At 39.0% G+C, this 15,926-nt stretch overlaps 1 protein-coding gene across 1 annotated transcript in view; it reads left to right on the forward strand.

The window, feature by feature from the left end:
- TTC6 (tetratricopeptide repeat domain 6) overlaps nt 1-15,926 on the forward strand; it is a 202,476-nt gene that overhangs the window by 66,037 nt on the left and 120,513 nt on the right. The window contains exons 4-5 of the mRNA XM_047074697.1: nt 1,497-1,630; nt 6,791-6,985. Of these exons, the coding sequence (XP_046930653.1) occupies nt 1,497-1,630; nt 6,791-6,985 (329 nt within the window). The remainder of the gene's footprint in view (nt 1-1,496; nt 1,631-6,790; nt 6,986-15,926) is intronic.

Consider the following 15,926-nt stretch of genomic DNA (forward strand, 5'->3'; position numbering starts at 1 on the left):
CAATCATAGTTTGTGCTGATTGACGAGTACCATAAAAGAGGATCATCTTTCTCCTGGTTAATCTGATCACATCACACCTCAAATGTTGTGTTCGGATCTGGGTATCCAATCCCAGGAGCGACACTGACAAATTGGAGACCATTTGGAAGAGAACATTCAAGATGAAAAAGCACAGTACTTCAGAAACATGTAAGGCAGAATTGAAGGGACTGATGATGTTTATCTGGGAGAAAATGGGTCCAGGAGAGTAAGCTGTATTCAAATATTTGATTGTCAATCAAATGGAAGGAGCTAGATTGTACCTGTGTGCTCCTGAGGTTTGAAATGAGACTGGTGGGTAAAAATTGTTAGGCTGTATAACAAACAAACAAACAAGCAAGCAAGCAAACAAACAAACAAACTGGGAGAGTTTCAGAGAGAGTGGCTGCCTTTGGATATATCCAAGTCCTCTTTTCCTCATTGTGTTCAAGCCAGGATAGATGACCATTAGGTGGAGAAACTTTAGGGAAATTCAAACATTAACTAGGTAGTGAGATGGAATGGTCTGTACTCTGAGCTTTTCTTATTCATCATCACTTCTTTACCTATGAAATTGCAATAGCTCTCTCCTATGTACTGCAGGGAGCCCAAACCCTGGACCTAATTTAGGAGAACCTCTCTTTATTTGGCCTCCTTCTACTTATTCAACCATATCTTTCTGCTTTCCCTAAGGAAGTTCTCTCTGCTTTCTTCCTTAAATCCAGCTTAAAAACAAACACACAAACAAAGCAACCAACAGAGAAAAAATATTTTTAGATGAACTATTATCACGAATTCTGCAAATTTCCTAGGAAATCTAGAAAAACAATACTACTAATACCTATAATGATTAAAAGGCAATTATTTATGAAACAGAAATGCATTTGATTTTTCTCAAGTAGTAGAAATAGAAAACAATACAATAGTATAATAAGTACAAATTGATAAACATTGCTCAAAACAGTTATTCATTTTGGCTTGTGGTTGCAACCACCAGTCATGCCAAACTTTTAAAGAGACTAAGGGCAAGTTCTATTAAAAATATCAATCAAGGGACACCTGTCTGGCTCAGTCAGTGGAGCATTCAACTCTTGATCTCAGGGTTTTAAGTTCAAGCCCCACATTGGGTATAGAGATTACTTAAAAAAATAAAATCTTAAAGAAAAAATACCAATCAAGAAGAGAAGATTTATGGAGGAAAAATATCTTGTATTTCTTCTTTAATAGTTTTAAGGCAATAAATAAAATATTACAGATAAATATGGTACTAGTATTTTTATTGCTATTGAGGTGTATATGTGAAAACCTAGGCAAGGATTTAGAGGAAAATATCAACTTACCTTTAGGGTTTATATTCTGTTATAAAATATATATAAAAATAAGGAGCTTCAATATAAGATAAACCATTAAATATGAGAGAAAGATCTAATTTTCATGTTACAACTTTCCTTAACAGCATACTTTATATTTTCTTGAAGGTGAAATCATCAGAATTTTTGCAAATCAGAGGAAAAGAAGCTAAGCAAACACAAAAAAGTAAATTAGGAATTCCACAACAGAGACAAGGAAGGTGTACAAAACCCCAACAGGATCAAAAACTACCTAAAAAAAAGTAACTTCCTTATGTTTACAATTTTTACTGTCAGTAGCATTGATAACTGAACATGCATTTTTAAAGGAAGAAGAAATATTGAGGAAATTCATATATGAGATCTAAGTTAAACTTTCCCACAGGAAGAGTTGGTATCAGATATTATGGTTAGGATATATATGCTGTACTTCACACTTCTTTCTATTAATGCTTTTGACCAATGTACTTAGTTTAATGATATAACAATGATATAACTATAATAAAAATAGCTCTTTTTGAGACAAAGGAAAATTAAATGTTAACATGTCAGATCTGATATTTTTGGTCACCGTAATGCATAATTTGTATTAACCGCTTATTATATTGGTTAATTTTGTTATGGCAAAATGAAATAAAATTTAACCCAACAAAAAATGTTTATAGGCCAATTTGGTAATTTAGATGACCTTAGTTTTTCTCTACCATTATATCATGTTTTATTCCCCCCCTCTCATTTGTAATGGAAATTCTTAATACACAGGGATACAACCACAATTTTGAATAATAATGTGTAAATGCAAGTTAGATTTATGGGCTTATCTTTTGCCAATCACCTTGCTGAAACTGATTTTTTCCTTATTTTACCACTAGGCTTTTATGGGTTGGTTTATTCTAGACTCTTCTTCATTCAACTCTTTATTAGGGCTCAAAGAAGCTTTAATTATTAGCTTTTGTTGTTGCTTAGGGCATTGAAAGGTGTGCTGGACATGGAAGACAACCTTTTTATGGCCAGCCTAAACTCTGTAAATGGATATTACTCACAATTTAGTAGCTGAGAGTAGACTCATGGGAAAAGAATTCCAAAGTTTATGAAAGAGTCAAATTGGCATTTAAGTGACCCTGTACATGCCATTGCTTATCTGCATTGCTTTAAGCTCATTTAGTTAGCAAGATTATGTATTAAAACAAATAGTGACAGCAGACAACAAGTATTTTACCTTCAATAAATAGTTACTGTCAGATTATCAATGAAGCAGAAACTTCTTGATTTTTTTCCCTAAAAAACCTTGCATTTAGTGCATTAAGCAAAGTAGTGTGGCCACACACAGAGTCAGAGTCTTTTCTTTTTTATGTCTTAGTGTTTCAAAGAATGACAAATAGTCCTGTTTAAGGAGAGTGTGCTATAAAAACATACAGCCTTTCTTGAACATGCCAAAAATATTTGTAGATCTTTTTGAAATATATAGTACTGTGTTAATTCATTAAAATTGAAATGAGAAATTTCCATTGGAGAGAAATAATAAGATGCAGAGGAATGAAAACCTGATAGTTAAGAAATTTATATAATGAAAGGGAATTTTGGAAAAATGTTTCTGAAAATCCTTTATTCGCTGCTCCTTTTTATTTAGACCTTTTTTTACATAACTTTTCTCACCTGTGACTATCCCCCACATTAAATTGTTTTCTTGGGAATTCATCCATCTCTTGGAACGTGATGTTATTTAGCTCAATAACCTAGGGAGATTCACTTACAAATCTGTTATTAGAGTATGATGGAACATAGGAATTCAGATTGGTTGTGATGCTTTTTAAGGAAAAAAAAAAAGTTGGTAATGTAATCTCAAGTACATTCCACTAGCCAGGACCTGTTCCAGACAGAACGATGATGTGGATGAGTTTGACATCAGAGCTCACCTTTTTCTCCCCTCCTTTTTTTCCCCCAATCCTTTCTCAGGATCCCTGGCTTTCTGGACACCCATGTTCACTTCTCCAGTTAGGTCTCTTTGTCTCAGGCATTTCCAAATGCTTTGGTTTTACCTCTCTTCACCCCCCTGCTCCTGCAGCTTTGTCCTATTCAAACGTGTACGTTTTATGTCCTGTTTTTGTTGAGCCCTATGCTATTTTGGAAATGATATAAACTGTTCTCTATTAGTGATTCACTAATGTCCATATTGTGCCTAGCAATGGGTTATGCTGTCCAGTTCAAATTAATAACAACAGCAATAAAAATAAAACAAGCATTTCTTGAGAGTTCCACAGGCCAGGACTTCTTATTATCGGTTTTACAAAGGCATTAGTTAGGGGTTTTAATTTTTATCTTACAGAAGACCTCCGGGGAGACCAGTGCTATAGCTTGCAAGTGTTAGAACTGAGATTCTGATCCAGGCCCAGCCAACCCTAAAGTCTTTCTTCTTCATACTATGTATGCTACTGTCTAGAACACATGGAGCAGTTGATGGACAGATTGGCATCAACCCATTAGACAAAGGGTCAGAAGGGGTGGCACAAGAAGAAGGCAATGTATGAAAAGAGATATTTAAAAAAAAAACCAGTAAATTTTGCAGAGAAGTTTGTCTTGGAGGCCTTGTTCGAAGGATGTGTAAGCACGGACAAAAAGATAGGCAGCATTTGATACACAACTGAAGGAACTGACAGATATTGTTGGCCCTGTGAATTGTCCTGGAGACTGATATAATAGCTAATATCTGCCATGTGAGAGACACTGTTTTATTTTATTTTATTTATTTATTTATTTATTTATTTATTTATTTATTTATTTATTTTGAGAGAGAGACAGAGACAGCATGAGCGGGGGAGGGGCAGAGAGAGACTCTCTAGCAGGCTTTGTGCTGTCAACACAGAGCCCGATGTAGGCCATGCTTGAATTCACAAACCGCTGAGATCATGACCCCAGCCAAAACCAAGAGTGAGAGGCTCAACTGACCGAGCCACCCAGGCGGCCCTGAGAGATACTGTTTTAAATGCATTCAGTCCTTATTATTGAAGTATGGTTGACACAGAATGTTACATTAGTTTCAGGTATATAACATAGTGATTCAACAATTCTATATGTTATACTATGTTTATGAGTATAGCTACCATCTGTCACCACACAACGCTATTTCAGTACTCTTGACTATATTCCCCGTGCTGTGCCATTTATTCCCGTGACTTACTCATTCTATAACTGGAAGCCATATCTCTCACTCCCCTTCACCCATTTTGCCCATCCCCCACCCCCTATCCTCTGGTAGCCATCAGTTTGTTCTCAATTCCTTTCTTCCTTAAAGTAACTTTATCCAGGATGTGCTAATGTTATTTCCTATTTGCCAAAATATAAATAAATTGACTTGCGTATGACCTAGTGATTATTTTATTTTTTTAAGTTTATTTATTTATTTTGAGAGAGAGAGAGAGAGAGAGAGAGAGAGAGAGGCAGTAGGGGAGAGGCAGAGAGAGAGTGGGACAGAAGATCCAAAGCAGGCTCTGTGCTGACAGCAGCAAGCCCTATGCAGGGCTCAAACTCATGAATCATGAAATCATGACTTGAGCTGAAGTCAGATGCTTAACTGAATGAGCTACCCAGGCACCCCTGACCTAGTAATAATTTTAAACAGGATTTGAACAGAGACAGTCTGACTCTAACTACTGTGTTAGAAGTAGGGCCACATGCTAAGAGCCTTGAAACTTAGAGAGGAAATTAGATGAATGCAGCAAGCAACAGAGAGCCATTGTGCTGGGCAAAGGAGTATTTAGAGACCAATGTGGCAGAATTTTGCAGGAGGAATTGAAGAGAGGAAGAGACAGAGGATGTGGTACTCAATCCAACTGGCAGACCCTTGCTAATGCAGGCTGAGGTGATGAGGACCTTGACAGGAGTGTGTTGGAAGTGAAGAGGGAGAAGCAGCAGCCCTGGGAAGCAGAGAAGCTCAGTCTTTCATAGGATGTGTGGGTGAAGGGAAGAGGACTCAAAGATGGCTCAATCTTTTGCATCTTAAGGATGAGGAATCTAGGTAAGATAGTGATACCGGAGGTGAAATTTGGGAGGTCTTGGCACAAGAGGAAATAGTTGAAACACTGAAGCTTACTTTTCCAATATTCAAAGAGGAGTTCAACCTTGGAAGCTATACCCAGTTTTGAAGGTGGAGAAAGAAAATTGAATGACTAAATCAAATTATGATGAATTTTGGAGGTAGATGGAAAGCTGGGATAACACAGGTTTTAAAAATCTCACAAAGAAAGAGCCATTTCAGGAAGAGTCATCGATATTGTCAGCTGTGTCTTGTAGATCATAGAGAACATGATCTAAAGTTCATTTGGTTTGATTTGATGAAAAGGTCATCATTTAGTTAATGTAAGAGTATAATTTTAGGGGCGCCTGGGTGGCTCAGTCGGTTAAGCGTCCAACTTCGGCTCAGGTCACGATCTCGCGGTATGTGAGTTCGAGCCCCGCGTCGGGCTCTGTGCTGACTGCTCAGAGCCTGGAGCCTGTTTCAGATTCTGTGTCTCCCTCTCTCTCTGACCCTCCCCCGTTCATGCTCTGTCTCTCTCTGTCTCAAAAATAAATAAACGTTAAAAAAGATTTTTTAAAAAAGAGTATAATTTTAGTAGGGGTGTGGGGATGGAGTAGAACTGGATAGGGGCTACATCTACCTCAGGGGTCATTAACAGGCAGTAATAGGAAAAAAGTTGTCTTATAGTCTGCAACGTTGTGTTTAGATCCTAGCAGTTACTCATTAATTTTATGAGCTCTCCAAAATAAGCCTGCTCTAATATAAGGATAATAATACCTCCCATATAAGTTCATTGTGGGAGTTGGAGAGAATGTGTGTAAATCACCTAGCATAGAGTAGTAGTGGTTCTTGCTCAATTAGTGTTTGTTCATTGGGTGGCAAGTGACAATGGAAATTAAGAAAGATCTTCATGCCTTCTTCTCTGCTTTGGAAAGGCAGGAGAGAGGCAAGTTCTAGCATAGTGGAAAGGAGGATGCTGCATAAACTTGGGTTTATTGATGCTATTTAATGGATAATGTACTACATTGTTCTACCTCTTCAGGGACATTAGCATTTGAGCAGAGTAGCAAAGAAGTAATGCATGATGGCTGGATATGGTGTCACCAAAGGAGTTACAGAAATCGGGAGAGAAGGCATTTGGGTGGGATGGTAATGAGTTTGCTTTTAAACATGTTTCTGAGATATCTGTAAGTCCTATAGGTTGAGATCTTCAGCAGAAAGTTAGGTATATAACTTTGAAGATCAGGTCCCCAATTGTGATATTAAATTCATTATAAATCATTATTATAGTTTTAAATCTTATACATTTAGACACCCTTTTTAGAGCCTAAACTGTCAATGTCAATGTATTTTATATCAAAAGATCACAAAATGATCAAAGAAGCCCCCTTTCTTTTTTTTGCTGCAGAATTCCTCAAGACTACCCCTCTTCTACCCTCCATGATCTGTGCACCACTGTCCCAGCCCAGGAGCTGCCTGTCAACTTACACTTGGCTTCTCGAGTGTACCATACAGCTGACAAGAAAGGTCACAGTACTTTGCTTGGGATATTGGGAACCTCTTTTTTAGATGATCACACTACAGATGAAGAGTGCAGAGACAGGTAAGAGTTCCACTGGTAATTTTCTTTTAAAGTAGATTTAAACTGCCAAATTCTATGTTTGAGGTTTAGATTTTTATGACACAATTCTGTTTTTAGACACTAGAGAGGAGCAGGTTTTGTCCTTTTCCATTCTTTCCCAGCACGTACACAGTCTAGGATAGTGTCTTCATTTCCTACTATTATTAACATGAACTGTGGCCCATGATAAGGTAGCTTTAGTTTAGTGGCATCTAGTTACCAAAGAGTGTCACATACCTTATATTATTTGTTCTTCATAACAACTCTGTGGAGTACAGATGTGAAAATTGACGTTCATAAAAATCAAGCAACTCTTCCAGGCTTACACAGTTAAGAAAATCATAGATTTGGATTCAAAGTCAGTCTTTTAGATTTCACACCATCATTGGGAATACTTGAATCCAGGGATTATGTTCAAAAGTCATTGCCTCTGGAGTTTCTTCCATTTCTCTGTGTGTCTCATTTTCCTTTGGCATCTGAGTATTCTTTTGCGGATAGGATGTAATTTATAGCATCCTCAAAAGAGAGGAGAAAAGGGAAGGAAGCTCACATGTGTTTAGCAGAAACCACATTCCTAGTACTGTGTGATGTACTTTGCATCTTTCCTTTTTAAATATTCAACTGTATGCAGTCATCATTTCCATTTTATTATTGAAGAAGCTTAGGCTCCATAATATCTGTTTGCTTGCCAAAGATCTTATCTCTAGATAATGATAAAAATCCAGATGTGTCTAACTTAGTTTTTCTCAAAATTTTTTATGATCAACCATTTAAGGAAGGCTTTTTCACTTTTTCTCTCCCAATTGCCTTTCCCCATTACATTTTAATACCCTGGATATACTGTGCATCTCATGGTCATGTGTGTGTGTGTGTGTGTGTGCGCGCGCACGCGCGTGTGCACATACGCACATGCCATATACATAAAAAGAGTAAGCTTTCATCATCTCCCTCCCCAGGCACCAACATTCACCCCTTTGGGATTGGTATCACCTGCCCATTGAGAATGCATATTTGTTAAGTCTCTTGCCTTTCATAAGAGCTGGTAGGAATCCTGAAAAATCACCTACTGCATGTTTAAGAATATTCAAAACATTAAATATTAAGTTAAATTTTTTTTTTCTTTTCTTTTTTTTTTTTATATGAAGTTTATTGACAAATTGGTTTCCATACAACACCCAGTGCTCATCCCAAAAGGTGCCCTCCTCAATACCCATCACCCACCCGCCCCTCCCTCCCACCCCCCATCAACCCTCAGTTTGTTCTCAGTCTTTAACAGTCTCCTATGCTTTGGCTCTCTCCCACTCTAACGTCCTTTTTTTTTTTTTTTTTTTTTCCTTCCCCTCCCCCATGGGTTCCTGTTAAGTTTCTCAGGATCCACATAAGAGTGAAACCATATGGTATCTGTCTTTCTCTGTATGGCTTATTTCACTTAGCATCACACTCTCCAGTTCCATCCACGTTGCTACAAAAGGCCATATTTCATTTTTTCTCATTGCCACGTAGTATTCCATTGTGTATATAAACCACAATTTCTTTATCCATTCATCAGTTGATGGACATTTAGGCTCTTTCCATAATTTGGCTATTGTTGAGAGTGCTGCTATGAACATTGGGGTACAAGTGCCCCTATGCATCAGTACTCCTGTATCCCTTGGGTAGATTCCTAGCAGTGCTATTGCTGGGTCATAGGGTAGGTCTATTTTTAATTTTCTGAGGAACCTCCACACTGCTTTCCAGAGCGGCTGCACCAATTTGCATTCCCACCAACAGTGCAAGAGGGTTCCCGTTTCTCCACATCCTCTCCAGCATCTATAGTCTCCTGATTTGTTCATTTTGGCCACTCTGACTGGCGTGAGGTGGTACCTGAGTGTGGTTTTGATTTGTATTTCCCTGATAAGGAGCGACGCTGAACATCTTTTCATGTGCCTGTTGGCCATCTGGATGTCTTCTTTAGAGAAGTGTCTATTCATGTTTTCTGCCCATTTCTTCACTGGGTTATTTGTTTTTCGGGTGTGGAGTTTGGTGAGCTCTTTATAGATTTTAGATACTAGACCTTTGTCCGATATGTCATTTGCAAATATCTTTTCCCATTCCGTTGGTTGCCTTTTAGTTTTGTTGGTTGTTTCCTTTGCTGTGCAGAAGCTTTTTATCTTCATAAGGTCCCAGTAATTCACTTTTGCTTTTAATTCCCTTGCCTTTGGGGATGTGTCGAGTAAGAGATTGCTACGGCTGAGGTCAGAGAGGTCTTTTCCTGCTTTCTCCTCTAAGGTTCTGATGGTTTCCTGTCTCACATTTAGGTCCTTTATCCATTTTGAGTTTATTTTTGTAAATGGTGTGAGAAAGTGGTCTAGTTTCAACCTTCTGCATGTTGCTGTCCAGTTCTCCCAGCACCATTTGTTAAAGAGGCTGTCTTTTTTCCATTGGATGTTCTTTCCTGCTTTGTCAAAGATGAGTTGGCCATACGTTTGTGGGTCTAGTTCTGGGGTTTCTATTCTATTCCATTGGTCTGTGTGTCTGTTTTTGTGTCAATACCATGCTGTCTTGATGATGACAGCTTTGTAGTAGAGGCTGAAGTCTGGGATTGTGATGCCTCCTGCTTTGGTCTTCTTCTTCAAAATTCCTTTGGCTATTCGGGGCCTTTTGTGGTTCCATATGAATTTTAGGATTGCTTGTTCTAGTTTCGAGAAGAATGCTGGTGCAATTTTGATTGGGATTGCATTGAATGTGTAGATAGCTTTGGGTAGTATTGACATTTTGACAATATTTATTTTTCCAATCCATGAGCAGGGAGTGTCTTTCCATTTCTTTAAATCTTCTTCAATTACCTTCACAAGCTTTCTATAGTTTTCAGCATACAGATCCTTTACATCTTTGGTTAGATTTATTCCTAGGTATTTTATGCTTCTTGGTGCAATTGTGAATGGGATCAGTTTCTTTATTTGTCTTTCTGTTGCTTCATTGTTAGTGTATAAGAATGCAACTGATTTCTGTACATTGATTTTGTATCCTGCAACTTTGCTGAATTCATGTATCAGTTCTAGCAGACTTTTGGTGGAGTCTATCGGATTTTCCATGTATAATATCATGTCATCTGCAAAAAGCGAAAGCTTGACTTCATCTTTGCCAATTTTGATGCCTTTGATTTCCTTTTGTTGTCTGATTGCTGATGCTAGAACTTCCAGCACTATGTTAAACAACAACGGTGAGAGTGGGCATCCCTGTCGTGTTCCTGATCTCAGGGAAAAAGCTCTCAGTTTTTCCCCGTTGAGGATGATGTTAGCTGTGGGCTTTTCATAAATGGCTTTTATGATCTTTAAGTATGTTCCTTCTATCCCGACTTTCTCAAGGGTTTTTATTAAGAAAGGGTGCTGGATTTTGTCAAAGGCCTTTTCTGCATCGATTGACAGGATCATATGGTTCTTCTCTTTTTTTTTGTTAATGTGATGTATCACGTTGATTGATTTGCGAATGTTGAACCAGCCCTGCATCCCAGGAATGAATCCCACTTGATCATGGTGAATAATTCTTTTTATATGCTGTTGAATTCGATTTGCTAGTATCTTCTTGAGAATTTTGGCATCCATATTCATCAGGGATATTGGCCTGTAGTTCTCTTTTTTTACTGGGTCTCTGTCTGGTTTAGGAATCAAAGTAATACTGGCTTCATAGAATGAGTCTGGAAGTTTTCCTTCCCTTTCTATTTCTTGGAATAGCTTGAGTAGGATAGGTATTATCTCTGCTTTAAACGTCTGGTAGAACTCCCCTGGGAAGCCATCTGGTCCTGGACTCTTATTTGTTGGGAGATTTTTGATAACCGATTCAATTTCTTCGCTGGTGATGGGTCTGTTCAAGCTTTCTATTTCCTCCTGATTGAGTTTTGGAAGAGTGTGGGTGTTCAGGAATTTGTCCATTTCTTCCAGGTTGTCCAATTTGTTGGCATATAATTTTTCATAGTATTCCCTGATAATTGTTTGTATCTCTGAGGGATTGGTTGTAATAATTCCATTTTCATTCATGATTTTATCTATTTGGGTCATCTCCCTTTTCTTTTTGAGAAGCCTGGCTAGAGGTTTGTCAATTTTGTTTATTTTTTCAAAAAACCAACTCTTGGTTTCGTTGATCTGCTCTACAGTTTTTTTAGATTCTATATTGTTTATTTCTGCTCTGATCTTTATTATTTCTCTTCTTCTGCTGGGTTTAGGCTGCCTTTGCTGTTCTGCTTCTATTTCCTTTAGGTGTGCTGTTAGATTTTGTATTTGGGATTTTTCTTGTTTCTTGAGATAGGCCTGGATTGCAATGTATTTTCCTCTCAGGACTACCTTCGCTGCGTCCCAAAGCGTTTGGATTGTTGTATTTTCATTTTCGTTTGTTTCCATATATTTTTTGATTTCTTCTCTAATTGCCTGGTTGACCCACTCATTCGTTAGTAGGGTGTTCTTTAACCTCCATGCTTTTGGAGGTTTTCCAGACTTTTTCCTGTGGTTGATTTCAAGCTTCATAGCATTGTGGTCTGAAAGTATGCATGGTATAATTTCAATTCTTGTAAACTTATGAAGGGCTGTTTTGTGACCCAGTATATGATCTATCTTGGAGAATGTTCCATGTGCACTCGAGAAGAAAGTATATTCTGTTGCTTTGGGATGCAGAGTTCTAAATAGATCTGTCAAGTCCATCTGATCCAGTGTCTCATTCAGGGCCCTTGTTTCTTTATTGACCGTGTGTCTAGATGATCTATCCATTTCTGTAAGTGGGGTGTTAAAGTCCCCAGCAATTACCACATTCTTATCAATAAGGTTGCTTCTGTTTATGAGTAATTGTTTTATATATTTGGGGGCTCCGGTATTCGGCGCATAGACATTTATAATTGTTAGCTCTTCCTGATGGATAGACCCTGTAACTATTATATAATGTCCTTCTTCATCTCTTGTTACAGCCTTTAATTTAAAGTCTAGTTTGTCTGATATAAGTATGGCTACTCCAGCTTTCTTCTGGCTTCCAGTATCATGATAAATAGTTCTCCATCCCCTCACTCTGAATCTAAAGGTGTCCTCAGGTCTAAAATGAGTCTCTTGTAGACAGCAAATAGATGGGTCTTGTTTTTTTATCCATTCTGATACCCTATGTCTTTTGGTTGGCTCATTTAATCCATTTACATTCAGTGTTATTATAGAAAGATACGGGTTTAGAGTCATTGTGATGTCTGTATGATTTATGCTTGTAGTGATGTCTCTGGTACTTTGTCTCACAGGGTCCCCCTTAGGATCTCTTGTAGGGCTGGTTTAGTGGTGACAAATTCCTTCAGTTTTTGTTTGTTTGGGAAGACCTTTATCTCTCCTTCTATTCTAAATGACAGACTTGCTGGATAAAGGATTCTTGGCTGCATATTTTTGCTGTCTAGCACCCTGAAAATCTCGTGCCAATTCTTTCTGGCCTGCCAAGTTTCAAAAGAGAGATCAGTCACGAGTCTTATAGGTCTCCCTTTATATGTGAGGGCATGTTTATCCCTTGCTGCTTTCAGAATTTTCTCTTTATCCTTGTATTTTGCCAGTTTCACTATGATATGTCGTGCAGAAGATCGATTCAAGTTACGTCTGAAGGGAGTTCTCTGTGCCTCTTGGATTTCAATGCCTTTTTCCTTCCCCAGTTCAGGGAAGTTCTCAGCTATTATTTCTTCAAGTACCCCTTCAGCACCTTTCCCTCTCTCTTCCTCCTCTGGGATACCAATTATGCGTATATTATTTCTTTTTAGTGTATCACTTAGTTCTCTAATTTTCCCCTCATACTCCTGGATTTTTTTATCTCTCTTTTTCTCAGCTTCCTCTTTTTCCATAACTTTATCTTCTAGTTCACCTAATCTCTCCTCTGCCTCTTCCATCCGAGCCGTGGTGGTTTGCATTTTGTTTTCCATTTCCTTTAAAGTGTTTTTCAGCTCCTCGTGACTGTTCCTTAGTCCCCTGATGTCTGTAGCAAGAGATTCTCTGCTGTCCTGTATGCTGTTTTCCAGCCCAGCGATTAATTTTATGACTATTATTCTAAATTCACTTTCTGTTATATTATTTAAATCCTTTTTGATCAGCTCATTAGCTGTTGTTATTTCCTGGAGATTCTTCTGAGGGGAATTCTTCCGCTTGGTCATTCTGGATAGTCCCTGGTGTGGTGAGGGCCTGCAGGGCACTTCCCCTGTGCTGTGGTGTATAACTGGAGTTGGTGGGCGGGGCCGCAGTCCGACCTGATGTCTGCCCCCAGCCCACCGCTGGGGCCACAGTCAGACTGGTGTGTGCCTTCTCTTCCCCTCTCCTAGGGGCGGGATTCACTGTGGGGTGGGGTGGCCCGTCTGGGCTACTTGCACACTGCCAGGCTTGTGATGCTGGGGATCTGGCGTATTAGCTGGGGTGGGAAGGCAAGGTGCACGGCGGCAGGGGGGGCAGGCTTAGCTCGCTTCTCCTTAGGTGATCCACTTCAGGAGGGGCCCTGTGGCAGCCGGAGGGAGTCAGATCGCTGCCGGAGGTTTGGCTCCGCAGAAGCACAGAGTTGGGTGTTCGCGCGGAACGAGCAATTTCCCTGGCCAGAGCCGGTTCCCTTTGGGATTTTGGCTGGGGGATGGGCGGGGGAGATGGCGCTGGCTAGCGCCTTTGTTCCCCGCCAAACTGAGCTCTGTCGTCCGGGGGCTCCGCAGCTCACCCTCCCTTTGTCCTCCAGCCTTCCCGCTTTCCGAGCAGAGCTGTTAACTTATGACCTCCCAGACGCTAAGTCGCGCTTGCTGTCGGAACACAGTCCGTCAGGCCCCTCCGCTTTTGCAAGCCGGACTCGGGGGCTCTGCTTGGCAGGCGAGCCGCCCCTCCGCCCCGGCTCCCTCCCGCCAGTCCGTGGAGCGCGCACCGCCTCGCCGCCCTTCCTACCCTCTTCCGTGGGCCTCTCGTCTGCACTTGGGTCCGGTGACTCTGTTCTGCTAATCCTCTGGCGGTCTTCTGGGTTATTTAGGCAGGTGTAGGTGGAATCTAAGTGATCAGCAGGACGCGCGGTGAGCCCAGCGTCCTCCTACGCCGCCATCTTCCCAGAATCTTCCTAAGTTAAATTTAAATAGAGACATTTTAAGTATTATATTTTAAGTATTTTAGACCTGTGAGAATATTTTAAAAGACCATTTTTAATTACACAAACTATCACAGAATTATTAGTAACTTCTCAACTCTTTTCATGGTGTATTCTGAGCTCATTTCCTCAAACTTGACTTTTAGTGATAATTGTTAATACTTTTACTGCATTCTTTCAAGCTTTAAAATCATCTTTGGGCACATGGGTGGCTCAGTCATTGAGCATCCGACTTCTGCTCAGGTCATGATCTCATGGTTCGTGAGTTCAAGCCCCATGTCTGGTTTTAAGCTGACAGCACAGAGCCTGGTTTAAATTCTCTGTCTCCCTCTCTCTCTGCCCCTCCCCTGCTCATGCTCTCTCTCTTTTAAAAATAAATAAACATCTGGTTTCCCTGTGTTCAGTAATCACAATGAAATTCAATTTGAATTCCTAAAAGAGGGCCATTCTCATGTTTATTTTCTAGTTAGGCAAAAATGTTTTTCAAAGATTTATTCGCTACTCAAAATCTTAAACACCTGTCTTTTAGTTTTATCAGGTAAGTGTTTTGAAGTTTTTGAAACAAATTATATGTGAAAAACTTTGGAAATTTCCAAACGGTTCCAGTTTCTCTGGTAGAAAATAACAGTTCTGCAGTGTAGTCTTTGGAAAGCCTAAAGCTGAAAGTGGAAAATAAAGGTATAACCATAATCTAGTAGTCATGAACCCACTGTTTTGAGTCATTTCCATTAGCACTGTAGCTAAGCATCATTTTGAGGTGTCACAGCTTCTAGTAGTCATGTAAAGTGTTAAAAATACTGGTATCTTTCGAATTCTAAAAATTTTTTTTCTTCAAGTAGATCTTGCTTTCTCCAAGAGAGTCAATAAATGTTCTATTTGAGGATGATAATTCTTGGCAATTTGTTCCTAAGTACCAAATAAGAAGTTAATTTAAGCACTGAATATTTAATTCTCTGGCATCCATCTCTTGAGGATTACCTTGCTAAACATAGCTTAACCTTTTCAAAATATATCTGTCTGCTGAGCCTACAAGTTCAGAGAAATGTATAATTTTTTCTGCACTAATAAGTGTTCTCAAGAAAGGTAATTGTAAACACAAAATGAATACCCTTTCATTTGGTGGCTTTTGCTTTTTCTGTGAGATGAACAGTTAACTATGAAGCCTAACAGTATTTGTGGTTATATAATTTTAATGCTTTCCCAATTCTCCATATAGTAATTGTTACTTGTGGCAACACCGAGGATATTTTAATGGACTAGATAGGTACATACTTAGGTTTATTTAAAATAGCAATATATTGCTCAAACTTATGTTTATTTTGCTAAACAGCAATTTTGTTGAGAACTATAAAAATGTTTCATATGAATTATAATTTTGCTTTTAAAGTTTCTGTATTTTAAAGAGAAGTTTATAGTTGTTTTGTTAGAATTCTTAGCATGGAATTTTAGATTTGGTGTTTTAAAATAAGGTAAATCATTAAAAGTGTTTAAACACTTAGATTAAGTTAACAGTTTGGTGAATAGCCCTCTAACATCTCCTGTATGTGCATGTGTTTAAACCATGTATGACATTCTATAGACTGATTTTTCACTCAAGGTTGTGTGTGAACATTTAAATATTTTCATATTATTCACTAACTTAACCAAGCTGCAATGTAAGAAGATTTCAAGTGTGGAATTATTAAACTTTTTGCTTTAAAAATTTTTTTTAATGTTTATTTTTGGGGGGGAGAGAGAGACCCTGCACAAGTGGGTGAGGGGCAGAGAGAGAGAGAGAGCAAGACAGGATCCCAAGCAGGCTCCGCACTGTCAGCACAGAGCCCGACGCAGG

Source organism: Lynx rufus, unplaced genomic scaffold (genome assembly GCF_022079265.1).
Source record: "Lynx rufus isolate CCGP_SWC_20201006 ecotype Redwood Valley unplaced genomic scaffold, mLynRuf1.p SCAF_13, whole genome shotgun sequence".
NCBI lineage: Eukaryota > Metazoa > Chordata > Mammalia > Carnivora > Felidae > Lynx > Lynx rufus.